Raw genomic sequence first — 27236 nt, 5'->3', positions numbered from 1 at the left:
GAGTCAGGTGCAAATGTTTGTGCAGCACACAGAGTTACTGTTGCAGGCTGCAACAGTAACTCTCTGTGTCAAGTGTACATTTTTTGGAGACCAGAAATAGGCCTCCCACCTACCGCGTGCAGGTCGTGAAAGTTATGTGACCACACTGCATCATGCTAATTAGTGCGGGTTGGTAAAGGTGGGAAGCGTAGATGTGGGAGCATAGAAATACAGGACAACACTAGATATTGCTGCTCTGCCCTCTGCTGCCCACCACGCAGACCCACAGATGCCCACAACAACCTGCTGTGCATGGCGGTTACTCATACTACTGCTTTTTGTGTTTAGTTTGTTGTCCTTCCACGCACCGCCGATTAGCACGGTTGGCTACGTACGGTGCGAAAGAAGTTCAACGTACATACATCCAAGGAGTATCCACTCAACCCAGCTTAGCATAAAAGGTCCCACAAGATCCCACAAGATCCGGGTGCGTTCCAAGTGAATTGGCCCGAGGCTGCTTCTATTCAGTCACTCGGGATAAGTTCTCCAGTACAAAACGTTCCCATAGCTTGACCACGCGATCGCACAGAACCTCGGCCCACACATCTGCTCATCCCCCCCACCACGCTCGGTAAAAACTCCCCAACACCAAAGGCAGCTCACCAGTCCTGGTGGATGAACTTGATGCTGCCCGTGCACACGCAAGGATGAAAGAGCGGCTTGTCCACAGTCCCCTCTGACCGGCACACCCGGCAGATATCTGTCGCAAACAACACAGCCACCGGTCATCAAAATGTTGATTCATCCTGGAAAAATCCGATGAGTTATGAAGCTCTTTTCCACAGCTGTCCACCAGTCAGAAAGTTGCAACAACAAATACGATAGGAGTGAAAAGTATAGGAAAGGTAAGCAAATGAATAAACGAAAACTTTACTCTTTTTATTTTACCAGATAAAGCCCACTGGGCTATTAGTTCTTTTTCAGAAGCGACAAAGTGGCTTATCGCGTGGAAATTTATAGCAGCCAAATACTCTAATCCAAATCTACAATGCGGATGTCAACTTGCCGAGCATTACGGCACCACTTAGCCCACTTGAATAGTGCTCCATCCCACAATTAGGTAGCCTCGTTAAACACGTTCTCTCTCGTCGGGTGTCAATACATCTCAAAGTCTGTCAAAACGTGTTTCTAAAATACATTACACGAGTCCCTCGGTTAAGTGACATCGGTTAACACTTTTTCTCGGTTGATGTTTCGCCTCCCATAGGACCCCATAGTTTCGACTAATGTTTACATTCTGACTAACTGCATGTTCACGTTCTGCACACGTGCGCTAATTTCGGCCAATTCGAGCGCTCGTAAGTGGGGCTGAGCCAGGCCCTCAGCCAAACAGCAGTGTCCATTTATGAGCGTTCAGACCTCGACTGGCTTTGTTAACGTTATGTTTTCTGTTTTGGCAGTGGAAACAGCTCCATTGCAGACTCATATAATTCCTATATTCGATTAACAGTTATTTGGGTTAACAGCAGTTTTCGTGGAGCGGATTAAAAAAGTTAACCGAGGGACTACTGTATTAATTCTAGATTTTAAGCTTTTGTGGCTGCAAGGATTCATACTCTTAGGTTTTTTCGGTAAAGTCACATAGGTAAAAAATAAATAATACAAATTATAGAAATAAAATAATAAATCACGACGTTTCGGAGGCAACACAAGTCTCCGTCATCAGGTGGGACCGTCACAGCTAAATTTACTGTATCAAGTGAGGAAAAATCCAAGAGGCAAGCTCTTGGATTTTTCCTCACTTGATACACCTGATGATTATTTATTTTTTACCTACGTGACTTTACCGAAAAAACTTAAGAGTATGGGTCTACTGTATGTTGAAGTGTGTCTCCCTGCTGCTCCTCCTTTTGTGGCCTCGAGACAGTAGTACAATTTCCACATTGGCATTACTGGGCTCAGAAAGACTTTGAGTTTTCACAAATGTGGACTCTTTTTATCATCCTCAGAGGAATGATGATGGGCTGAGTTTCCACCCCAAACAGGCCTGAACTTGCACCTTGACAATGTGAGTTAAGCACTAAACATGGCGAGCAATCCTGTACTCCACACTGCATGCTGTAGAACTGGAGTTCCCAACCCCCGGGCCGCGGACCGGTACCGGTCCGCGGCCTGTTAGGAACCGGGCCGTGCAGCAGGAGGTGAGCGGTGAGTCCGCGCGTGGCCCGTCCATCGATACATTTGCCACTTCCGTCCGCGCCTCTTTCCCACACTGCGCACTTGTCTCAGTCACAGTTTTGATAAGCCCACAAGCTCTAACCCCTAGTAGCCACAATGAGTAAAAAACAAACGTCGCTGGAGAGCTTCTTTGAAAAGGGGGAAAGATCCAATGATGACCCCCGTCCGTCCGTGAAAAAAATGCCTTCCACGAAACCGGTACCTGGTGCCAAAAAGGTTGGGGACCGCTGTTGTAGACTCTATATTCTCTATACTGTAAATACCAAATTCAAAGTATTGCGTGCCAAGACTATTTATTTGAAAGGTCACTGTTTGGGATGTTTGGCCCATTGTATTATTCAGAATAACTGCATGTGAGAGAAAATGCAGTGCCTGGAAGAGCCATGTGTTTTATACTGTACAGAACAACAGACACTCTATCATTCAGAAACAAAGCTGCTTTAACGGGGAACAATCTTCCACACGCACTAAGCCAGTCTCAACATAGAGTACCACGGTGGAGAGATGTTAACTACCTCGCCTGCTATACAGGAGGTTGTGGGTATGATCCCGACCCTGACATAGATATATATTTGGAGTTTGCATGTTCTCCCCGTGGTCGCGTAGTTTTTTTTCTCCGGGTCCTCCGGTTTTCCCTCCACATTTAGAATCAACGTGTGTTTAGAGTATTTGATTTCTATAAATGTCCACGTGATAAGCCACTTAGTTGAGCCATCAATTGTGGCCAGGTCGCTTCTGAAAAACATCTATTTATCTCAATAGTTTTTTGGTTTATATAGTTAATATTTTAGTACTGCAATTAAAACACACTTCCACAACACGCACAACTGTTCCAGCTCGAGCACATTCTATGTGAACCACTTAATTATGTATGTATTTATGTATGTGTTTGACTGGATGTGATGTTCATTGTAAAAATGTAGACTGAACAAGTTACAACATATGTAAACGGCTTGTGTACGTGTCGTCACGTGTTCGCTATGTTACGTGACAATCAACACCCTAAGACACCCTTGAAAACGAGATGTTTCATCTGAAGGGATTATTCGGGTAAAATATTTTTAAGTAAAAAAAACAGCTGAAATACCGATTGCACTGACGTAACATATGAATTAAGTGAAACTTATTTTGGATACCCCTTTCATGTTCAAATTAGTGATAGATGCCGTGCTATTGTATTTTAAAGCTACAATGGTTGGTTGACACTGCTGGACACGCACATCAACACAAAATCGAAAGGTCGCGAGTTCAAACGTCAAATGGAGGTCAACTCCACCCATCATCCCTCCACAGTCAACATAATGGGGCACCCGCTTTGTGTGGGGATAACTCCAGTGACTTTAAACATACAGGCTGACCCCTGCCACAGCAAAGTGGAATTTCCATCACTGGTTCTGGGTTTTCAACGGAGAAAAGAACCACCCTATGATTATTTGAGCTTTGGGTGACTTTGAGGTCATATAGACAACTATATTGTAATGAAAGTAAGAAAACACTGAAGTTGAAACAATTATGTAACATTTAAGAGTATTTCATCGCAGGTGTGATCTCAAACACAGCATCATAACAATCACAATCTTAACCAAAAACCCATTCAAATGATGCAAAACGCTTGCCGTGACTTAAAAGTTTAATGTCGTGCAGTTTCATAAATCCTGCGCGTGGCATGTCACACAAAGAACGGCACAGTTTCACAAATCCGTCCCGAGGTGAACTCGACGGTCTATCGCGTTGTTTGTAAGCGTTCCAAAGTCCCCTCCTGCAGAACACGCAGCCGAATTGTTAAGTTGTTAAATTCCCATTAAGTGGTTTAATGTAAGAATGTACAATGCCCTACAGTTTTGGTGCACAGAGGCGTGTGCTCAGTCAGCGGGGCCACTGTGCCGATCAGCTAACCGACCTGTGGTTTATTGTCCAGACCCTGATGAGAATCAACTTCATGAGCATGACATGCCAAAAGGCCAATCTTTGAGCCTTATGATGCTGGCGGTCACGTCGAGCCTCTATGCAGGGGCTTGCAAGACCCTGAGGGTTTCCCCCATGATGTCATTGTCATCAGCCACGGCTAATCCACTGCTGGTTGGAAGGCTTCCGCAAGCCTCCGCCATCTCCCACGATCCTGCCGTATATAGTAATACTGTATACTCGACACCTGCACGCGAGCTCATTTCATCGTTCCATCTCCATGATGTTGTACGACTCACATATCGTTACCACTTAAAAGTACATATGCCAGACCCTTCCAGTGTAGTCTGCATGCCAATGTATACATCCCTAAGAGTTCTGATAGCATGCTTGTGAAGTCCCACGTGTGCTTACCGTTAGATATTTAACAATTCCATTGAAGTCATATATCGCGGCCAGATTTTAATCGGAGGCGCTATTTTGTGTTCGTTGTGGCCAATTTGTTCTGTTGAATGTTGTCTCATTTGTGCCATCAACCTGAAGTAAAATTGTGCGTACAATTTGCATACATTGCTTTTATCACAGATAAATGAGCTTTACATACATGACATGCAATGCAAGTGGAAAAAAGTTATTTTGGCAGATGAATTATTATATGCACACTTTCGTTACCACTGTATTGTGGGAGTACACTTACAGGCACACCCACACGCCAGCTTGACATTATTCTGGTCTATGATTCATCAGAGGCTTACACGGGTACTGGTAGATCTGCACAGTTGCGTCAGTGGACTCCTCTGGCAAGGTGAGGATGCATTGGCTGAGTCATGTCGTCTGTGTACACAGCTATTGCACGCCTAAGCAGCTTTTATTTGGCTGGTTAAAAGTGTTTCCATGCTCAAATGGGGAGAGGCGATCATCTGGTGGGACGTCTCTCTATAGAACCACTGTTGACCTTACACAAACTATATTGTTGCACGCCTTGTGAAATCTGTGTAGAGGGTGTGCATTGCTGTTGCAACTACATCCTCGGCTTGATTTCGCTTTACTGTACATCCGCAATGAATTGGACAGTTTGGTAACTTTATTTTAACTTTTTTGTACGAGATAAGAGGAGTTAGGCACTACAATTGCATTGTTATCCACTACTGTCTACACAGAACAATGGTTCCGGTTTAATTAGTAAAATGACTCCTTGAAGTTTAGATGTGTGTTATGATTACAGATGGGGTTAGAAACAGCATTATGCCAAATGGTTAACGTTATTGTGACTTTTCACAGCAGTGATCAAGTGTACTTTCGTGGAATGTGTTTCAATATCACAAATATGGAAGCAATGCCATTTCATCTCAATTGTGTTTTACAAATGCCAGTTTCTTTCAGATCTGTGGCAATGGCAAGTACAGGTCCTGTTGTATTGTTGGGACATTACTTACAACAATAGGCTCCAACCCCTTATGCAATGTAGATATTGTCAAGCCAATACCACCAAATGTTCCGACTTGTTCGAACTCCGCCTTTCATCTAAATGATAAATGACGCAATTCAAACTAACTCGGACTCCCACGCTGCAAGGCATTGGGTGTCAATATTCTCCAGTCTATGGGCACACGCCAGACATTTCACTTGTTTGAGTACCACTTGAATTGGCAATACTTTCATCATCATTTATAGCCGTGTTGTCCATCTCATGCTGTATTGAGGCCTCATCAAGTCCACGCCATCGCTCGCGAGCCTACGGACGTTGACATTTGTTGATACTCCGACTGATGCTCCTGCTGTTGTGGAGTGAAACATGCAGCCAGCTATGGCTGCAGGGTTTAGTGGTACATGTTGTTTATGTCGTTTATTGTGAAAAATCGGTCACAGTTCCTATGATCACTGTTACATTGCTTTTATGGCTTTATTTTGGTGATTTCGAAAAGTTTTTTGGTTTGGCCATGTCTGTTTGTTGTAGTACGGAGTTAGACTGATGCCCTTAATCTACATTGTCTTGTGATTATTGTTTGACTTGCATCCCACTGGGATTTTTGCACATAGCGTTGGTGTACGGTGCTTTTTCTGCAATATTTTGTTGTCTTTTCTTGGATTTTTTTGTTTGCCCATAGTCACATATTCACTTTAAGATGTTTTCTTGTTCATGTTTTTTGTTTGTGCGGTTGCACCCGATTCAAGAGCCGAATGGCTCACAGGGCTCTACCACCAAATAAATGAAACTGAAATGTGGTTGTAAACGTTGGTCCAACGGTTGACGTCTGCGAGCATAATTACGTTAGTTCTGCAATCTTTGTTCAAATGTAATGTTAAGCGTCGGAATAACGCAGTGGGGAACGTTCACACTGCCATCACTGCTGTATGAGGGCCTCCCCACAATCCGTCCACGGCCACCTGGACACCCATTTAACGGCTCCATCTCCCGTATGTTGGTATTCTGGGACGCGTTTCCATCCCACTCCTTGTGTTTACCTAGGATTTGTCGGTTTGCACTGATACATTTAAAAATGTCAAAATAACACGTCGATTACAATACCGGAGACGGTGTGAAACATCCCACCGTGAAATACTTTGACGTTTAACTTAAACACGAACCAAACGTATTGACAATTATCCGCCACAGCACAACAAGAACAACTCACAAACTAAACAACCGTCGTATAAATAATAATACGCTCAGCCGTTCGTAACACTAAAAAAACACACACTTAAACAAAACAAGGCCGCAAATGTAGAGAGCGCCACTTTCCTAGATTGTCCGCCGGGGAAAGGCGATCGAAGCCGGTTGAGCCACGAAGCCGAGACCGGGGGTCTCGACAGGGCCCGTGGAGGCCTCAGGGGGCGGGGTGGGGGCCAACTCGCTCGCACGAAGCGCGTTAATTTTAAGAGGCGCCTCCAACGATAGTTTGTTTGTTTTACTTTACAATAAACGTGCAGGGGTGGAGTCGAACCCCTTTCAGGGCGCGCCAAGGTGCCGTTGATGCCCGTGAACGACCGTAAGATGTTGCGAGGCGCCGCTGAAGGTGGTCCTCACCTTCGTCGGAGAGCTCCATGTCGAGACCTCGTCGTCACCTCGACGCCGTCGCCATTAAAAAAAAAAACACCCTCGACGTTACAAACCCACTCCGGCGACAACCGCGACCTCTCTTAAAGCGGTAAACAATACTAGCCGTGAACACAAAGGCCAACGGCCGAGGTATCCGGGCGGGTCATGTACATGACTGACTGACTAAGACAACCTCCCCCCCACCACTACCACTACCACCAACCCCACTCGATGTTCCCAACTCTCCCAAACTGCGCCACGTGCTGGGCAAGCGCGCTTCAAACGCGAGCGCCGAAACAAGACATCGCGCGGCGTAATCCTCGCAACGGCTCCTGAGCGTTATCTGATGCTACCGATTACATCGTTTAGTAACACACGAAGGGGCAGGATGTAGGGTAGGTGGGGGGGCGAGTTAGAGACATAAGAGAGTGGGCGACGCAACCCGGCAACGGGCGGCGCCGTGGCTTAGATGGTTAAAGCGCCTGTCTAGTAAACAGGAGATCCTGGGTTCGAATCCCAGCGGTGCCTTTTATTTTATTATTATTTTATGCAAAAATAAGCGACGCGTTTGCAACAACTATCGGTTCCGTTTTTGCTTTTGGAAACCTCCACCATGACGCAATGTGATCTGATTTGATTGTAGTTAAGGCAGCTGTCGTCTGAACTCCGTTCTGTTTGCATAAAAAATGAGAACATATTTTAATCCATCAGCCTTATTGGCTTTCAATAACAATAGTTTCCGAGCAGCATTTGTTTACGTAAGCAAAGTCTTCTGGAGTTTATCAACGCCAAAGTTCGTTAAATGTTGTCATTGGCAACACCACTCCATCTAAACTATGTGAGCATTTTTAATGCAAAAAAGCAATATAGTACCGTGCTTATTATATATGATTATTGTATATGATTGTAGCCATTATTAGGCTCAGCGTCAACGTTGAATGAGTTTGTATTATATCTCATATCGAACCACGAATCCCCTCCTCCGTGGCTTCATTCTAATGATTGGTAACTTACGCCACCTACTGACTAATGTATTTACTATTTGTTTCACGTTGTGTCACGTTAAACTGAAACTTTCCATTACATTCTTGAATTGGGGCTTTGTAAGATGTTTTGCAGGGCTGGATTAAGGTTCTTTGTAGGTCCTAAACACTTCTATTTCGTAAGCTTCGAGTGATAACTTAAAAAAATTGGGGCTGCTACTGCTGCCCCATGTCACTACTACCAACGCTGTCACTTGCTAAAGATGATTTAAAACAACATGGAACAACGCTTGGCTGCCCTTATTAATCTCTGTAGAGAATTCGATTGTGGAAAAAACACCGTTTTTAACATGCTATTGCTAATTTTTCAATGAAAAAAATCTCCGATGTTAATTTGTCTCAGTTGAAAAAAAACCACATTAACATGACTTTGCCTCGTATATACACTGTGCCTATCCTTGCTATATGAATATATTTATTCAAGAAGATATCTTGGTTATATTTTTTACTATACATACCGTAGATACAGTGCCTATTGTGCCTTTTGGATAATACGCCCCTGATGTTGTGGCATCGTTCAAATTTGTGATACTGTGCTGGATTGTTTACAATAAATAAATCAATAATCACCGAAGACCTGTGCGTTGAGATGTTGTTAAGTTTAGATTTCCATTGAAAATTTTGACTTCAAGGGTGTTTTTTTTTAAATAAATAAGCCCCATGGAGTGCTCATGAAACAAACAGCAGCATTGCCTCCCTTTTGCAAAGGCGGTCCTGGATTACATTAAGCCATTTGAAGTATACTGTAGTAGGCGGATGTTTACATTGCAAACGTGTCACTTTACATTCATCTGGGGTAACCCTTCCAAAGCGAGATGTTGCCCTTCAATTTTGTTATCTGGATGAAGCTGTGAATTGTCTCCTGAAGTCCGTAATTTGTTTTGCGATACTTCTGCTGGATTTTTACAATATAAATTCAGCGAAGACATGAGCATAGAGATGTTGTTCAGTTTAGATTTACATTTTGTTAAAGTGACTTAAAAGGTTTTAAATAACCCCGTGGAGTGTTTGGGGTAGATCGCGTAAATATAAACGTGTCGTTAAACCCACCACCTGCCGACACGGTCAATTAGTAAGGTTTTTTCACGTGAACGTGCTAATTAGTTACTACTTCAGCACAACCGGTGTATTGTTGGAGAGATAAACCCATTCGTGGTGGCTGGCAGACCTCTAGACATTAGCACACAGCTCCTGCAAATTTTGCTGCCACAAGCAAGAATATAATCTGGGTGAACTATTTCCTTGAATAAATACGCGAGTTAAACATATAGATGAGAGAACATACGCTGGGTTAATGTCATCATCCAAACCTAAAACGTAATGTTTTTGTAGCCAATACAATTATTGTCATGAACGACACGACTTTTGTCATTGAGCTTCCACGTGGCTGGATGTGACAAAGAGCTTTGTAGCTCATCGGATTCCTGCAGTATAAATACATATTCTGATGCTGATAGCTAAGTCCCAAAAACAAATATGGATCATCCCCCTCCAAGTCAGTGGTGCTTGACTGATGTTCAAGACTCATAACGGGGTTGGCAGCCAAGGAATGGAACGCCGACATCAAGTAGATGGAGCAATGAAATCAGTTCATGTGTGGGCGCTGGATGGTTGCATCGCAAGGATCGAGGTCTTCATCCTGTGGTGTATTTTACCACGGCTGATGTCAATGATGATCTCTCTAACTCTTCTGAACCGACATTATTGAAGTCGAAACAAATACAAATGCACGTCATTATTTTGTAAGATCATTTGGTTTGTTAATCTACTTTACATTTGCCGAGCCACCCTCGAAAAAAGAGCCGTGTTTTGCCCAATGGGTAATTTACTCGGATAATAATGATAATAAACTTTTGATTTAAATGTCATCACATGTCCTATGATCACTGTTACATTGCTTTTATATATTTATTGCGGTGATTTCGAAAACGTTTTGGTTTAACCATATTTGTTTGTTGTAGTACAGAGTTAGACTGATAACTTTAATCTAAATTGTCTCGTGGTTGTTATTGTTTGATTTGCATCCCACTGGGATTTTTGCACAGAAGAAGATTTCTGGAAGATTTTTTGTGTTTTTTTTTCTGTTTGCGCATAGTAACTTTAAGGTGTTTCTTGTTCCTGTTTTTGTTTGTTGTGGTTGCACCCGATTCAAGAGCCGAATGGCTCACAGGGCTATACCACCTAATAAATGAAACTGAAAACGCATCAACCCATCGAGCAGTGGACGGAGCATGGCGAGCACGTGCCTCCCACCAAACGCGAGGACCAATCGGGTGCGGCCAGCTGCGGTGACGTCACGCGTCCTCCCGCGCTCTGATTGGCCGAGCGCGGCTCGAGCGCGAACTTTTAAAATCCCGCCATTTTCTGCGGCGAGACGTTCGCTGAGGAAGCGGCGGACGGGGGGTTGCCTGAAGTTTTGTGTTTTTATCGGTCGTTGTCTCGGGTTTAAACAAATAAAACAAATCGAGGTCACGTTTTTAAAGCGAGCTACGTTTTTTAGTTCGTTTGCTGCCGCCATGCCGGCCGTTTATAAAGGTAAGAGTTGCGTCGGTTACTGCGAGGCCTAAGCGCAGGCTTTCCGTGGCCTCCGGAGATAACAAATCGAAAGTTAATAGTTTAACTTGTTTTGTCGTGAGCACAAATAACGAGAACTCTGCACAATCGTTGAAACGTCAATAGGTTGACACAACAATTAGGGAAATGACCTTGCAGCACCATAAATTATCGTACACGTTCAACGATCACCGGTTTACGACGCCCGCTCTTAAAATTACTCTAGAAGCGAATGTGTGTTGTTTAAGTGTTGCAATGTGAGAGCAAAAGATACAACTCTACATATGTGCTTATAGCGTGTCATTTGTAGATGTGAGGGTGTGGAGCGGTGGTGCAAGATTAGCTCGCCGCACCTGTTAGTTGAGCAGAAAAATTAAGACTTTTTTCTTGATTGTTCTTTTAGGCGCACAAACACGCGTGCCTTCATAACTGTTCCAAAAGTTACAGCGTACCAACGTGGTGCCCCGTTTCATTTTATAAATGCACGAATCTTCATGTAACTCGGGGTAACGGGCAACGTGGCTCGGTGGATCTGTCCTGGTCTAACACCTCCACCAAACCCCCTTCAATCCAAGTTGTTTTCACAAACGCGCACTGACTGACCAGTGTGGTGAAATATGGTCACATCCCTTACGAACGACACGACATGGGGAGTAATTCATCTAGCAGTGGATTACTTGTCACCGTCTCTCTCTAAATGGCCTTAATCTAAGTTGTCTTGTGGTTGTTGTTTGACTTGCCATCCCACTGGGATTTTTGCACACAGTGTTGGTGTACGGTGCTTTTTCTGCAATATTTTGCTGTTTTTTCTTGGATTTTCTGTTTGCACAGTCACTTTAAGATGTTTTCTTGTTCATGTTTTTTGTTTGTTGCGGTTGCACCCGATTCAAGAGCCGAATGGCTCACAGGGCTATACCTAATAAATTCACTTGAACTTGTGTCCGCGTCTAGCTTGTTTGCCTCTGATGTCTTACCCTCTTGACTTATTTATTTCTACATGTGCGTCTCACGTCTTTGTGTCTATATATCAGTGGCTGACTACCAGGGTGTCTGTCTCCGTGTCTATTCGTGTCTCTGTATATGTGCCTGTGTCTCGGTATCTGTCTGTGTATTTTTGGTCGGAACCTCCGTCTGGGCCTTATTTGAAACTCATGCACACTACTGGGTTGTGTTTTGTGTTAATCAATGTATAATTCTGACAGTCATTCCGTATGATTATTTTACAGGTGAAGTACCGGGTTCTTGTAACCTGAACCAAAGGTGAGGCAATATCATCTTTCAATCTGCACGTAGCAAACCAAAATTTAACTATTTTGTTGTACAGTATTACCAGTGTTAAGCTGCGCAACTGTACAACACCGGTTGTGGGTGATAAACTAAAAAACGCACAAACATCTTTCATTTACGTGAAATAAAATCCTATTTGGGTGCAGTCGCATGTGAAACTTCTGGATCAGTGTTTTCAGAAGCATTTGTTAAAGTATGCAAATGCTGGACTGGTTTCGGCCCAATAAACATGCTGCTGGGTTGTCTGGTCTTACAAGGCAATAACAGCCCAACGCAGCAACATTGTTCACAACGCATGTAATGATTATGATGTTAAATGTTGGTGAAACGTTGCCATGTCCGTTCTATGCTTATTGTGATAATAGTTGATGAAGCTTGTCTTCGCCAGGCAAACGTTTTCAATAAATATAATCATTAACCTACTGCCATTTTTTTTTTTACAAATTTTACTTACGACCAGACACTTACTATCCTAAGAATTTTGATTTAAAGCTGTCGTGACTGCAGGGATTCATAGTCTTGGTTCTTTCGGCAAAGTCACGTGACTTTACGTAAAGAACCAAGAATATGTATCCCAATAATGTTTATCAGAAACCGCTCAGTTTAAAGATTCCGTTATATTTTTTTTATTAGACAGAACAATTCCTGAAGTTACTGAGGGGAAGCTCCAATCTTTTACCGTTTTCCAATTATTCAGGTTTGAACGTCATAAAATGCGGATTTATTCGTTCAAAATGGCTTGAATACGAACTATCTCAAAAACAATAAAATATAGAAAAATAGTTCTTGCTTTAATTTTATTTGCCGTTTAAAGCTCTATCAAACGAAAAAAACCACAATCTTACATTTTTAACGGTTTCTGATTGACATGCACCAGCAAGTTTATGGGATACTTCAAATCGAGATTTGGGGCCTTAAAATGAAAAATCTCAGATTTTCAGATTTTTCCTGTGTCCTAAAAGCTACGTACGGTCCAAATTTCAGCTTTCTGCCTTGTCGGGAAGTACCTTTAGAGGTTTTTGAGACATACAGATGAAGGTCTTCATATACATTGCGTGAATGTCGCACGGTTTAAATGCTCAACGTTGGCACTCTTCTACAGCTCGTGTTCAGATGGCGACGCAATCCGTGTGTGCGTGCGCGTGCGCCCACCGACCGAGGGCATAGCGGTGAACGAGGGCGAGTCGATGGAGCATGGCATGTGTGTGACGGTGGTCTCGCCAGACACGGTGCGGGTGCTCTCACGGCCCGAGCCGCGCATCTTCACCTTTGACTATGTGGCCAGCATAAGTGCCACTCAGGTACGGTGTCATTGCGTCGTTGAATTTCTTTAACATTTTTACACTTCTTAAACCTTATTTGGGGTGTCAACATTGCGCACGTGATAATCCGGTCTCTGAACACATGTAAGCAGAACAATCTTTTTGTTTCGACAGAAACGAACTACCTTGCCTGGTATACAAGAGTTTGGGTTCTATCTGACCCTGACACCTGTATATTTGGAGTTTGCATGTTTCTCTCCCTTTGGTCATGTGGATTTTTTTCTGGGTCCTCTAGTTTTTGCCTCAACATTTAGCAACATGCATTTAGATTATTTGGCTGCTACTATAAATGCCCATATGATAAGCCACTTCATTGACCTATCATTTGTGGTCAGGTTGCTTCTCAAAATAGCTTATAGCTCAGTGTGTCTTTACGTATTAAGTACAATAGTTTAGTTTTTAGGTTATCATGTGAGCATCAGCAGCTACTGTACGTGTGTATGACTTCCCGTTATATCGGTCTCAAGAATTGCTATTTGAACCAAAGCTCTATAGTTGCACTCATTTATATCGTGTCTTGTTTGCATTTGCAGGAAGAGATATTTTCCGTAGTAGCAAAGAACATAATTGAGTCATGCATGAATGGCTACAATGGCACCATCTTTGCCTAGTGAGTATCATACTTGCACAAATCACAGACGTACAAGAATGTCTTCATTATAATGCATCCAATACAAATGTTCTAAACCCATTGGTCACATCTCCCTGGTGGGCGCATGTTGCAAAATAGATACCGTGCAGGAGAAGTTACTTCTATAATATTTTAATTACTCGTAAAACATTCCTGTAGGCTTAATGATTTGTTGCTACTCTCCATTCTACACTCAGTCAAAACATTTATGTGTATTGAGTTGATGAGAAGAACATGCCAGCACTTGTGGTGGTTCTATATGCAGGCAGTTCCGCTATTGTATGTGATGTAAATTCTATACTTAAAAATAATGCTTGCAGCATCTTCCACTGTTTTAAGTTCTAATTTCTAATGTTTGGCTCTTGGCCAAACTTGCTTCCTTTTATGAGTTAACAGCTACTTTCCAATAATTCTTTGGTATTTTCTTTTAAGCTAGGATAGTGGACCTTGAGGGGTGTTTAATATTGTGTACTATTGCTGTATGTCCATCGTAAAGATTAAAGTATCCTAAAATACAAATAACAATGTAGGTATATAATGGGTGGATGACACCTTAGCTGTCGGTGCATTTAATATGGAGCCAATTCATGTGGAGTCCTCAAATTGGCAAGTAATGTCCATGGATTTCTTAAACGGCACAATTTGAAAGAGAGTGGGCATTTAAAGGGTCTTTTAGCATGATAAGCAAGAGTAGGTCACGGCACCCTTGTCATATCCAAAAACTCAATTTTTTTTGAGTATATGAAAAATGTTTTTACCTATGTTGGCTGTGCTGTTACATTGGTGCCAATTTAGTTAATCGATTTTTTTTTTATGTGCTTACCAATGACTGCAAAATAACTGTCTTTATCTTGTCTTAACAGTGGCCAGACAGGTTCAGGAAAAACATTTACCATGCTTGGTGAGTTTTAAAGTCTCTGCGTATTTGTTGTCCCATTTGAATGTTGCTTAAAACACCTTGAATATAATTTGCATACGTTTGTAATGTAAAGCAGTAAAATGTAAAATTACACTTGACATTTTTTTAAAACTAGCTCTGGGCCTCCTATGAATACATTTCTCCTAGCACAGTCACCCAGAGGTCCCGAATAGGTTTATTAAGGTTGCACTTTTTTGTATGTGTGCAGGTGCCATGGACCAAGTGGACATTTTTAACCACAACCTCCGTGGGGTGATCCCACGCAGCCTCGAGTTCATTTTTTCGCTAATCTCTCGCGAGAAACAAATGGTGAGAAGCAGATGCTTTAGTCCACTGGCTGTATCCTTGCCACAGTAAGTGGCAGCGTAAGAACAATTGCCTATATATATGGATAGTGCTTGACTCGCTATCAATAGGTTGTGTAAATTAAAATCTTGATTCCGGTGCCAAATCGTGTCATCTGTCTAGAGGTGATAAAATGAGCACCGTCCATCGAATAGCTTTTTAGTAGACAGTATTCCCTCGTTATTCACGAACTTGCTATCCGCGATTTTGACTATCCGCGAATTGCATCTGGACCTCTACACGACTGCATCGAGGGAAAGAGCGTGAGAAAGTGATGAGACAGAATGTGATATGAAAAAGTACCACATTCAGGCCAAACTATCCAGGTGTGCCCTTCTCTAGCACATACCATGCACCCTTCACCACACACTTCTGTCCCTCGCCACACACCGTCATCTCACCATATCACTTGCGTAAAGGACACAATGGTTGTCCTTGGAAGACATTGGTCAATGCCGAGTGAGACATTGACTTTTACAGTTTAACGAAAGTATGTCATTTATATAGCTGTTGCAATAATGCATGTTATTTTCCATATTCACAGGCAGGAGATGCCAAAGAGTTCTTATGTAAGTGTTCATTTCTGGAAATCTACAATGAGCAGGTAATAATTACTTTATATTGATTCGTTAATTGTCATTCATTTTTCGAGATGGGAATCACTGAAATTAATTAGCTCTTATAGAGGATACTTTTTTCACCTGGGCTGTAACACTGGCACAATTTCCTAACCTTGTAAATGGAATGAAATTGTCTCAATGCGCACTTCAGAGCTAAAGGCACACTTTAGTAATACCTCGCCAACATTGGTGGCCAGTTATACGACTTAATTTGACTCTTGTGTTGTGCTCCGACGACTTGGCTAGGGAACCTCAATAATAAAGCACTGTAAAGGTGGTGTTGCCAATATAATAGTGATGCTGATGGCGATTAGTATTATCAAAGTGATAATTTGTGCTATTGTAATGTGACAATACGTGGTAATGGTGTTTGCGTGATTTCGATGGTGGCTTTGCCCACTGAAGGTGTTTGATCTGCTGGACCCAGCTAGCACCAGTCTCTTCATCCGGGAGAACATACAAAAGGGCGTGTTTGTGGAGGGCGTCATGGAGATGTCTCTTTCCTCGGCTGCAGAAGCCTACCAGGTGGCATGCCAACGCACCCCACCAGTGTCGGTTTCCACCTGCAGTAGCACAACCTCCACAATCTTTAAATTCTCAGATTCCACCAGTCCCACCATAAGTAATGCCTTTACAGTATCACCATTAACAATAAAAACTTTACCACCACTTAAATAGCATACCTACCACTGACACGCCCACTACAATACCAGCAAATTTTTGTTCCCATTATAAGCACCAAAACATTTAACCAGTGACGCACCATCTGTACCTCTCAACACTAGCATATTTATCTCCATTACCTGCACTATCATCACCTTCACCACCAGTAACATTTTCAGTACCTCCAAATGCGAGCGCCAGTATCATCTACATCACTACCTTTCCTAACAACACCGTCATCACCGCCTAACACCTGTGCTCCCCCCCACCTTTTTCATCCGTTCCTCGGACAAAGGTGCTGTCCCTGGGCTGGCGCAACCGGCGGGTTGCATCCACGTCGATGAACCGCGAGTCGTCGCGCTCGCACGCCGTCTTCACGCTCACGATCCAGTCAAAGGAGAAGCGCAACGGCATGGTGAACATCCGCTCGTCGCAGCTCAACCTTGTGGACCTCGCGGGCTCGGAGCGGCAGCGCGACACGCAGTCGGACGGCATGCGCCTCAAGGTGTGAATCCCGGCACGAGGCCCGCTCGTCATGCATTTTGACACTCGAGATCGCAAGATGAAGATGTCATCGTGGCCAAAGCCCGTTGATGCCAGCACACCCCTCACCCAGTGCCTTCTGTCCTCTGGCAGATCCTGCAGCTCCTGCACCGTATAAATCAATCGATCTTTATTTTACGTGCCAATATCGCCCTCAATAAAGCAGGCATCGGTGCACATTACAATGGAACGGTACAGGGGGGCATATAGCAACAGGAATGAAAAGAGAAAACCCATCATGCCCTCAGCGTCTAACACCGACTGAGCAAAGTAAATGGCAACTGCACAAAAATAAAGTAGACCCGCATGTCCGCACAACCGTACCAGAATGAGACCGCCACAAATAACAAGCTCTTGTATATGCGCACCTAGGCAATGCTTCCCATGGTCTGTCCAATATAAGTATAAAGTTTCATTTGAGAGAATAAAGCCCCTGGTGTACTGAACTGTTGGGTAAAATCAAACACGCCTATGATCTATAACTCTGCCATGCTAACTGAGGTAATAGAAATTAATATCTGCGATATAACCCAAAAAAACTATATTATGGATGCTGTTTGTTTATTGTCTTTTCAGGAAGCGGGCAGCATCAACCGCTCGCTGAGTTCCCTGGGGAATGTCATCAATGCCCTGGCAGAAATGGCGCACGGGAAAGGGCGGTTCGTTCCCTATAGAGACTCCAAGCTGACTTTCTTGCTCAGGGCAAGTGAACACTCGCCCTCACTCTGATGCTGACAACCTAAAATGACTGACTGCACAGAGGGCACCCTCGAACTCCCCACACGTCCGATACACAGTGGTCGTGCGCTAAGATGGCACTTGTTGGCGCTTTAGTATAGCAATGTACAATATCCAGTGATGCACACTGGTGAATGATATTTAGGTTTCGCTTGGTTAAGGGAAAAACAATGTATGAATCCAATAACATTTTAACAGTGACTAAAGGACAGAATTTGTAGTTTCATAGAGCATTGAAGCACCCACCATAATTTCAGTGCTGCCAAGACTTTCAAAATTGCACATTTTCATCAATCACAAGAATCAAATTGGTTTATTCTCAAAAACATTCTTAGCTTGCACTCCTGGAGATGAATTTCAGGACATTTGATCCCATCAAAGTGGCTAGCCATCCCTGAGAACTGACGACTGAATCCTTCATATCGCTTTTCCATCAGGACTCGCTGGGCGGGAATGCTAAGACCGCGGTCATCGTCAACGTGCACCCGGGCGGACGCTACTTTGGGGAGACGCTCTCCACGCTGCAATTCGCGCGTCGCACAAAACTCATCAAAAACAAGGTGACTGATCCGCCCTCCTTTATGCGGTTGGTTCAGTTGCGTCGGGACCGTTTCCTTTAAATTGTGACCCGGTCATGCAAGCTGCGTGCCGTGCTGCATCGGCCTCGCGTTTTGTTACAATCAAAGCTGCTCGTCACAGCCTTGCCCTCTCCTCTCACCCTTTGCTGTAAACCGTCCGCTGCACGGCACGTCCCCTGTGATTAGTTGTGTGCTTCACACAGGCTCACCTCTGCCCCCACCCCCTAGGCAATTGGCTGATGTTTCATTCCGGTTTTTCAAGCTTTCCCTCAAAGGTTGAAAACGTTAATGTGTAAGCTCTGTCTGTTCCTCTATAATCGTTGGGCGGGGGAGTGCACGGCACATCTTAAAAAGAGGATCTGATATATGTTGAAACTTGCCTGACAAGTCGGGTATTTCTGTTAGGGATTGCCCCTTTTGAAAACCGGCCTAATGGATTTCAGGTTTGCTCAAGACTTGAAGACAAACAGCGTTAATAAGAACTGTTTGAAAATATGAAATTAGTGTTTGTCCTGACCGCTTCCCCATCGGCTTCTGGACTGCTAATTAAATACTTCCGAAGACAATCACATATTGGAAAGTCTTACAAAATCCATGCGTGCGCATGATAGGTCTTGTTTCCTTTACGTCTCCTGGTATTATTTGTCCCTGGAGTGTGAATGAGTAAAATAATGAGATCAACCTTGAAGCAGCAATATTAACCCCATGATCCATCAAGTTCTACGTAGCTTGCCAGAGAGGGGCTGCGGAACAGATGTAATACAGTATTCTCTTGTTAGTCGCAAGGGATACATTCCAAAGATGCTTGTGAATATCACATTTTGTAGATGATGATATTGGCCTATGAAAACCTTGAAATAAATACATAAATAGGCTTTCTTTCTCATCACTTTATTTCGTCACTTTATCTCATCACATTGTCTCGCATCACTTTCTTTCTCTCAATGCAGATTCGCATATAGCCAAAATCGCAGATTGCAAGTTCGTGAATAGTGAGGGTATACTGTACAGTGTGTTCTTCTATAACGCGTGTTTTCGTAATGCAAATTGGATATAACAAGATGAATATATTAGGGAACACATTTTTTATAACGCGGATGCCAATTGGATATAACGATATTGAGTCAACAACTACGTCCCTTTAGTAGGAATAAGTTGACGTACCTCCACCTCGGCGAAGCATCACACAAGGCGGGATGCTGCTGGATGCTTCTCGATGCGACTCAGCCTTTGTTCAGCCTGCATACGCATCTCACATGTTCTCGCGGACTGTGATTTACCCTGATATTTATTATAACACGATTTTTTCAAAACGTGGTGTTCTTCAGGAACACAACTACTTTCCGCGTTTTAGGAGAGCGGACTGTGTGCTTGTGAACATTACGATGGGGAAGTAGAAGGCTTTATGGTGCGTGTGTGCGCGCGCAGGCGGTGGTGAACGAGGACACGCGGGGGGACCTTTCTCAGCTGCAGGCTGAGATCAAGCGCCTGCGAGAGCAGCTCTCGCTCCACCAGGAGGGCTTGTCCAGCGGTAAACCTCGCGGGAACTGCTCCTGTTTTGTTAAAATTGTATTGATATTTTCAACAGCATGTAAAACCATAACCTACCTACAAAGGGTCAATGTGACCGATATAGGAGCATCGATCTAGACCAAAATAACAATAGACATTTATATTGAAATTGGTCAAAATAAATAATATTTCAAGAGCTGCAATGCTTGTGAAATGAGATGGTGGTCCTTAATAAATAACGTCACGAAGCGGTCCTTAAAGAACCGCATGCGGCTCCGAAGCCGCAGATTATAGACCACTGATCTAGAAATCAAATGTTTAATCCAAAGTAAGAAATGGAAGCAAAGGAGACTGAGAAGAGAGAGAGTGATGGGCAGCAATGACACGACCGGGTAAAATTATTAAGCCATCAATGGGTCCACACAAGGGGAGTACTTTCCTGTGAACAGCGGCCCCTGCGAGGGGATACACTCGATGTTTAAGTACAGACACCTCATGCATCCGAATCAACCAATGTTCAGGACTGGTCCTGTTTACACCCCATGAATAACGATGCCCAGTGGAATTCAGTGGAAATGTCTGAAGCTCAGAGAGCCAAGCTGATACAGTAAAACCTTGGATTGCGAGCATAATTCGTTCCGGAAACATGTTTGTAAGCCAAAGCACTCTTATATCAGTTGTGATCACGTGACGCTCGGCAGACAAAGCGTGTACACGTGCTACTCGTATTGCAAGACCTCGCTCGTTTACCAAATAAAATATTATTAAAAAAATTTTGATCGTCTTGCAAAACACTCGCAGACCAAGTTACACGCAATCCAAGGTTTTACTGTGCAGGTGTACCACTTAATTTACATTGATTTTGATGCTGACAAATTCATGGAAGTTTGCTTGGAACAATGAAATTGTTTCAAAATTCTAATACTGCGAGTCCATCACTGTCCAGTAGGTGCCATAGATACTTGCACTTACACCACAAGGGTGAAATAAATTATGTATTCATGAATTCATAGTCTACCCCGAAATTGTGACAATTGTGGGAGGGAATTATGTGTTACATCCCTACAAAATAGCCAAGTAATGATCCTTGTCATTTGTGCCCCAGTGTGCTCGGATAACCTCATGGATTGTGTGTGTGTGTGTATTGACCATTGAGGGGAGCGATAGTGTGGCGGTTAGCGCGCTGCGCTACCAAGCCTGCGAATTCGATCACCAATAACGATGATCTCAACCCGTCCTGGGCCACCCCTAGGTCGACTCGGCCTCAAATGAGTACCTGGTGCGGTGTGTAAACAATCACTGGGGAGACAAAGGCGGCCAGGCATGGTGCTGGCCATCCACCCCCTCGTGTGCCGTGTGCCATCCTTCATAGGTTGCTGGCGAACGGCACTTGCCCTAAAAGTCCTGCTTAGGCTTTACGGGGGATCTTTGTCTTTTATTGACCATTGCAGCGCCATCGTACAATCCAACACCAGCGCCCGTGGGCTTCGAGCTACCGCGTGACAGTTGGAGGCAGCACTTCCTGGAGGCCATGCAGTTCCGACAGAGCAGTGAGACCGATATGAAGGTGAGTGCAAGAAATGCGCAGCACTACTACACCCCATTGGGAAGAAATGATGATTCCTTGAATTGTAATTCAAGATAATGTATATTAATTACACTTATTATGATTTGCTTTATCATAATTCTTCCTTTTATTGGAATTTTGAGAGTTTTCATTCATATTGCTATTATAAGCCTTGTTATTTTGCTTTGATTTTATCTATATTTGTACGTGTAGTTTAAATTTTATGTAAAGCACTTTGAGATACTTGAATATGAAATGCGCTTTATAAAATAGAGGTTATTATTATTTGATGGAAAATTGCTTTTCACTTCGAGGAATTTTAATACACAAAGCTGACAGCATAGGATTAATGGAAGACCTAAAATACCATTCAAGCCAACCATGTGTACACCCACACACACACTGTTAACCATCGGTCTTCATAGGTTAATATGCATTTAATTACATATTGATTCGTCAATTAAAACTAATTATTAGGATTAGAATAGATGTTTGGATGTGTGCATTTGAGAATCGATTATTTGACTATTATGCAACTCATAAACTAATGTTACATTTAAATGAACGATTAACAGAGCAGACAAAACTGAACAAACTAGACGGAAGAAAAAAACTGCAAAGATCAGGAAAAAATATTATTTAATTTAATCATTCGTAATCATGGCAATTGATTGATTATTGCTGTCAATTTTTTATTTTAACCAGGATGCTTTCCCATTTCTCCTTTGTGAACCCAGGCTCTTCAGGGAAAAATTAAGCACCTGGAGGATCTCTGCGAAAGGAAGGAACGCCGCCTGCAGTCCAACAGGATGATCATTAAGTTCCGCGAGTCCCTCATCGCCCAGCTAGAGCGTACGGCCAAAGGGAGCGGGGTCGAGGCAGAGGGCTGCATCAAGTGTCGGGATGAGAACATCGCCAACATCAAGCAAGAGCTGGCACTGTTCAAGGAAATGGTGAGAGGGTATGGGGGCAGTTCATGAGAGGGGCGGCACAGTTGAGGGAATGGCGTTGCCGGGTGAACCAACAAATCAGGACCAGTTTAGATGACGATGCTGTTAAAATATTCTCGGACCACGCATTAACGAACTTTGTTTTGGTTCTAACACTATACAACGATGACTGTCATTGGTAACAACGGCCTTAACTTCAGCGTTGATGGAAACCTCCCCTATTTCAACGTCCGTCTCGCAGGTCGAGCACCACCCGGAGGTCTCCAAGTTTGCTCAGGAAAACCACAACCTGCGAGCCGAGCTGAAGCAGCTGCGGGAGCTGGCGGCGGTGCGCGCAGGCCAGGAGCTGTCTGAGCGAATTGCCCTGCAGCTCGACCGCGCCTTCGCCGACGCGATGGCACAGCGCGAGAGTGCCGGTAACCGCTGCTGCGTTTCACCCCGCAGTTTGGCACGCGTGAGGTTTGCGCATTTGTTTGAGTTCGATTTCAAATTTCTGTCCGTTGTCGAGGATTAAACCATGCACAAGAGTTTTTTTTTTAAGCACAAAAAATGTCGCGTTTTTCCTAACTGCTTCGGTGGTTGCAGGGCCTGCGGATAATCTGCAGCCGACGTCCGTCTGCACGGATACCGTCACCTCCGCTGGCATGGAGCGCATGAAGGTGGAGCTGCAGAAGATGCAGAACGATGTGGCCTCCGCCCGGCAGGAACTGGAAGAGAACAAGGAGCTCAGCCGGTCGGTGCTGCTTTTCCTCCCCCCCCGCCCCCCCACTCATACCCCTTTTGCTTATGGAGCTGCCGTGGTGTATTGGCTAGCACACTGAAGTCTAAATCCAGAGGTCGTCGGTTCGACTTTATTTTCCTTTGCGGCAGTTGAAACAGTGGGCGAGTCTTGATTTGCGTCTTGCCAAATGTTCCTTTCCTTCTGGTTTTAGATTTTTTAAAAATGTGCTCGTAATCCATTTCTAACAGTCGGTAATATATCAGCATATTTGATAATCCTTTTAGTGCGTAGGAGATGTGAACCTGGCCCATAATGTCTAGAAAAAGGAAGAGGTATTGCAACAGTAATCTAAAGATACAGTACTATTCTTTACAGGAATCACCTGTTATAAGTTGCCACATCATGTCCTGTTCTGCTTACATGTAGCCGATTAATTAGGGAACATATTTTATAATAGTATATTGTTTCGTCTATACGTTCTTTAAAAAAATTCCGCAAAGATTTGTTGCACAATTTTTAAACAAGAAACGCACGTGGTCTAAACGGACCCTTTGTGATGTGAACACCATATTGTAGGCGCATAGCGCGTACACACGAATATCCCTCCACCACGTGCTCAACGTCCGTCTGCCAGCCTGCAATTTTGCGTGATCGCGTTAGGTGATACGCTTTTTAAAAAGTAAGAAGGGTTTAGAAATATGAGTGTAAAACGCCCCATAAATAATTATGGTGCTTCTGGCAAGAAAAAGCAATGGAAGAGTGTTCATCTAGAGGTTAAATTCTAACTTTTAAATCGTTTTGAAGCAGGTGAAAGGCAGTCGATATTACCGGAATACTTGGCCTACTCATGATCTCGGTGAGAACTATTCGAGTTAATGCGGGCTAAACATTTTTTTCGTGTACCCAAGCACAAAGGTGTTTGTGTATCGTCCATTAGGAAGAAGCAGGGAGAGATGGAGGTTGAACTGCAGTCTCTACGCAAGCAGAACCAGCAGCTGGAGACATTCATTAAGGCCACGCAGACCAGCAAGCTGCAGGAGGTCACCCTCCTCAACAGGGTCCATGCAGAGGCCATTAAGGTACCTTATCTTTGTGCCCTTCTCTTTGTTTTCATTTATCTCCCAATTACATCTCATTTATTATATTTGCGCCGTGTCATGCGACACAGACATTACCATTTGTAACTTGCAGTGCTCCACCTTCTATTGGAGAGTGTCCCTGGGAAGATGATATCACAACTGAAGTGGACGATTAGCGCTGCATACTTGCCACATTTGCAAATGTGATTTGTAACTTTGATCCTTACCCATGTATCAATAGTTCACTTTTTTGTTAATTATTTGTATTGTTCCAACCATGGGGGGGGGGGGGGGCGAGGGGGGTTTGTCGGTGTACAACCACACGTGGGTTGTCGGTGTACAACTTCCGCGGCAGGTGAGTAGTACATTGCGGCTCGGACAGACAACCAACGCGGACATGTAGGACGATAGCGTTGTGTGGTACGTGTGTCAGATTCCTTTTTTTAGGGGAAGGCAGGGGGGGGATAGTTCACTTTTAATGTACAATTTTATTGAGGAACTGTGTGTTGTCTTGGTGTGGTCTAGGACTGTTTTCGCTGTTGTTTTTCTGCCTTTCCCAAGCTTGTGCTAACAATTTGAACTTGTATACTTTATTTGTATGATGTTATCTTCCTCGCCTGGTTTGCAGGAGATCTGGGGTTCGATCCCAACCCTGACACCTGTATATTTGGAGTGTGCATGCCTCTCTCTGTGGTCGTGTCGATTTTTTTATCTGGGTCCTTCAGTTTTTCCCACCCCATTTAGAAACATGCATTTAGATTATTAAAATTATTTGGCTGCTATAAATTTACACATGATAAGCCACTTCGTTGAGTTCTCATTTGTGGCCAGGTCGCTTCTGAAAAAGAAGCCAACAGCTCAGTGAGCTGTACCTGGTAAAAAAATATAGTTTTGTTTTATTTGTCAAATTTTTTGTGATTCGCTTATCTTTCCTGCACTTTACACTGCTATCATTTTTGAATATTGTTTGTTGTTGTAACGTTCTGACCCGCCGCTACTGTGGGAAAAAAAAGCTTGAAATCTTATCGGATTCCTCCGGTATAAATAAATATTCTGATTTTGATTCAATGATTCATAAAGGTCATACGTGGACAACCTTTTTTTACTAACGTGATGGGATCTTTAAGGTCCACCGTGAAGCTCTCACGTACTTTATGGCTAATTAACTCGCATTGTTAAACAGGGCAGCCACTGGCCTCAAGCTGCGTACCTCTTCAGCAAGCAGCCACAATACCCTACCGCTTAGCCGTGTCATCACCCCTAAACATGATATACTCACTCTTCAGGTGTTTCTCAGAACTACCAAACAGAACACCGCTGTCAAGTTTTTTTCCCGGATTCTAAGCGAAGCACGTGGGTTATCGGTGACCTCGCACAGAACCTGACGACACCGGTGCGAATGGCGCTAACGCAGCGGCTGGACAACGTGTCGCGCACCAGCGTGGACGGGAGCCCAGCACTGATGCAGAGAGCCGAAGTGACGGATGACTTCATCTTCAACGAGGTTGAGCCCGAGCAGGTGTCGACGCAGGCGTATGAGGCGATCGCGGATGAGCTGCGCACAATGCAGGTACGTGTATGTGTGTGTATGTTGAATTTCTTTCACACCGTACGTAGCCAGCTGTGCTGATCGGGGGGGGGTGGTGCGTATTGGCACACTGGCATGCAGATACACAAACGTGCATGTGAACCGTGTGTCTTATTGGAGATGTTTTGAGAGCAATGCCTCGATGTCACCTAAATCGTTGCTAATAAGAAAAATGTTGATGTTGGGGAAATCCGCGTCGATGTTGTGGATACCATTTTTAAATCGTTTAATCAGTGACATGCTGCTATATGAACAACTAAAATTTGCAAAGGGATTTTGTGATTTTTCATAGTTTTTCATGTGCAGTTTCACTCGTTTGGAATAAAATAGTGGCTTTTTAGAATTTTGGGTTGTACACTGGGCGCATTGCAAATTTTTGCATTTGTGAATAAGGAGAGTGCGGATTTTCTGAATTTCACCGTAATATAATTGGTATCATTGTGCGAATGGTAAAACAAAAAAAACACACCTTAATAATATGTTTATGCGCACAGGAACAGTCGACTCGGCTTCAGCAGCAGCTGATCGAGGAGGAGACGCGAGTCCTGGGGCTTCAGCAGAATCTGGACAAGGCGGATTTACAGCGGGCGCAGCACGAGCAGGCAAGGGGGGGGGCGACACAGCGTCAAGCAACACGACATCGCACGCCACTAACAACAACAACAATTTGGGGAATTTGCCTCCTTAATATTTAACTCTCAAAACCCATGGAGCTGTGAAATGACAGCATCACAGTCTGTGATCCCCTCAGAGTGGACCCTGAAGTTTCGTCCCTTCTTGTGGTAGGGTGTTTCCTTGAGAACTGGAGTTTCTTCCCCCATGCTTTCCTGGGATAAATACGGTGGCGTTTGTCTATGCGATCTGAAAAGCGAATTTAACAAACCAAAATGTGGATGGAAACTTAGGGGACTGTCGCACGACACAACAACAACACAATATTACGATGTGTTACACAATGCACCGGGTCTTTGTGCGACACAAGGAGATGCTACCCGACACCCTGTGACCGCTTGCTCCTAATTCTTGCACTATGTGTGCCTTGTACCGTGTAGCTGCTTTTGAATGAGCGGAATAGCTGGGCCCAACGGGAGAAATCCTTCTCCGAGTCTGTCGCGCTCATGGAGAGGAAGATGCAGGAGACCGAGAGCACCAACAGCGGTAAATCTTCTTGCTTCGGAGATGGCGCCTGGATGAGGGTGGAGGATGTATATATGTTGACTTCTTTGGCACCGTACGAAGCCAACCATGCCAACCATGCTAATCGGCGGTGCGAGGGAAGGACAACAAACTAAACGCACAAAAATCTCTGCACGAACAACACTCGCAAAGCAGCTTGCATTCATTAAATCATGTTCAGTCACTCACACTCGCTTGTATCAGAAATGTCACATGATTTCCTGCTCAAATTAGCTCTT

The 27236-nt window shown here is 43.8% G+C and overlaps 2 protein-coding genes and 1 non-coding gene across 5 annotated transcripts in view; 2 read left to right on the top strand and 1 right to left on the bottom strand.

Moving 5' to 3' along the window:
• MARCHF6 (membrane associated ring-CH-type finger 6) overlaps positions 1–7663 on the bottom strand; it is a 35363-nt gene extending 27700 nt beyond the window's left edge. Inside the window, exons 1-2 of one of the 3 annotated variants that reach the window (XM_078617441.1) lie at positions 7151–7663; positions 643–739 (exon numbers count right to left, since the gene is read on the bottom strand). In XM_078617441.1, the coding sequence (XP_078473567.1) occupies positions 643–739; positions 7151–7169 (116 nt within the window). In that variant the 5' untranslated portion in view covers positions 7170–7663. The remainder of the gene's footprint in view (positions 1–642; positions 740–7150) is intronic. The other 2 variants (XM_078617440.1, XM_078617442.1) reach the window with 2 other exon arrangements.
• TRNAT-AGU (transfer RNA threonine (anticodon AGU)) lies at positions 7617–7690 on the top strand. The gene has a single exon. It is a non-coding gene; the product is annotated as a tRNA-Thr (tRNA).
• Positions 7691–10566: 2876 nt separating this feature from the next.
• The window catches only part of LOC144735063 (kinesin-like protein KIF15-B), a 34625-nt gene continuing 17955 nt past the window's right edge, over positions 10567–27236 (top strand). Inside the window, exons 1-20 of the mRNA XM_078617455.1 lie at positions 10567–10740; positions 11985–12018; positions 13148–13346; positions 13901–13977; positions 14862–14899; positions 15126–15226; positions 15807–15866; positions 16288–16407; positions 16841–17050; positions 17665–17790; positions 18264–18386; positions 19833–19935; positions 21368–21483; positions 22221–22436; positions 22675–22849; positions 23019–23166; positions 24092–24233; positions 25612–25803; positions 26316–26423; positions 26874–26979. Of these exons, the coding sequence (XP_078473581.1) occupies positions 10722–10740; positions 11985–12018; positions 13148–13346; positions 13901–13977; positions 14862–14899; positions 15126–15226; positions 15807–15866; positions 16288–16407; positions 16841–17050; positions 17665–17790; positions 18264–18386; positions 19833–19935; positions 21368–21483; positions 22221–22436; positions 22675–22849; positions 23019–23166; positions 24092–24233; positions 25612–25803; positions 26316–26423; positions 26874–26979 (2413 nt within the window). The 5' untranslated portion in view covers positions 10567–10721. The remainder of the gene's footprint in view (positions 10741–11984; positions 12019–13147; positions 13347–13900; positions 13978–14861; positions 14900–15125; positions 15227–15806; positions 15867–16287; positions 16408–16840; positions 17051–17664; positions 17791–18263; positions 18387–19832; positions 19936–21367; positions 21484–22220; positions 22437–22674; positions 22850–23018; positions 23167–24091; positions 24234–25611; positions 25804–26315; positions 26424–26873; positions 26980–27236) is intronic.

The sequence above is a fragment of the Lampetra planeri genome, chromosome 54, assembly GCF_965212315.1.
Source record: "Lampetra planeri chromosome 54, kcLamPlan1.2.h2, whole genome shotgun sequence".
NCBI classification, from domain to species: Eukaryota; Metazoa; Chordata; class Hyperoartia; order Petromyzontiformes; family Petromyzontidae; genus Lampetra; species Lampetra planeri.
Note: the sequence above shows the minus strand (reverse complement) of the source record. Positions and strands in the feature narration are given on the sequence as shown.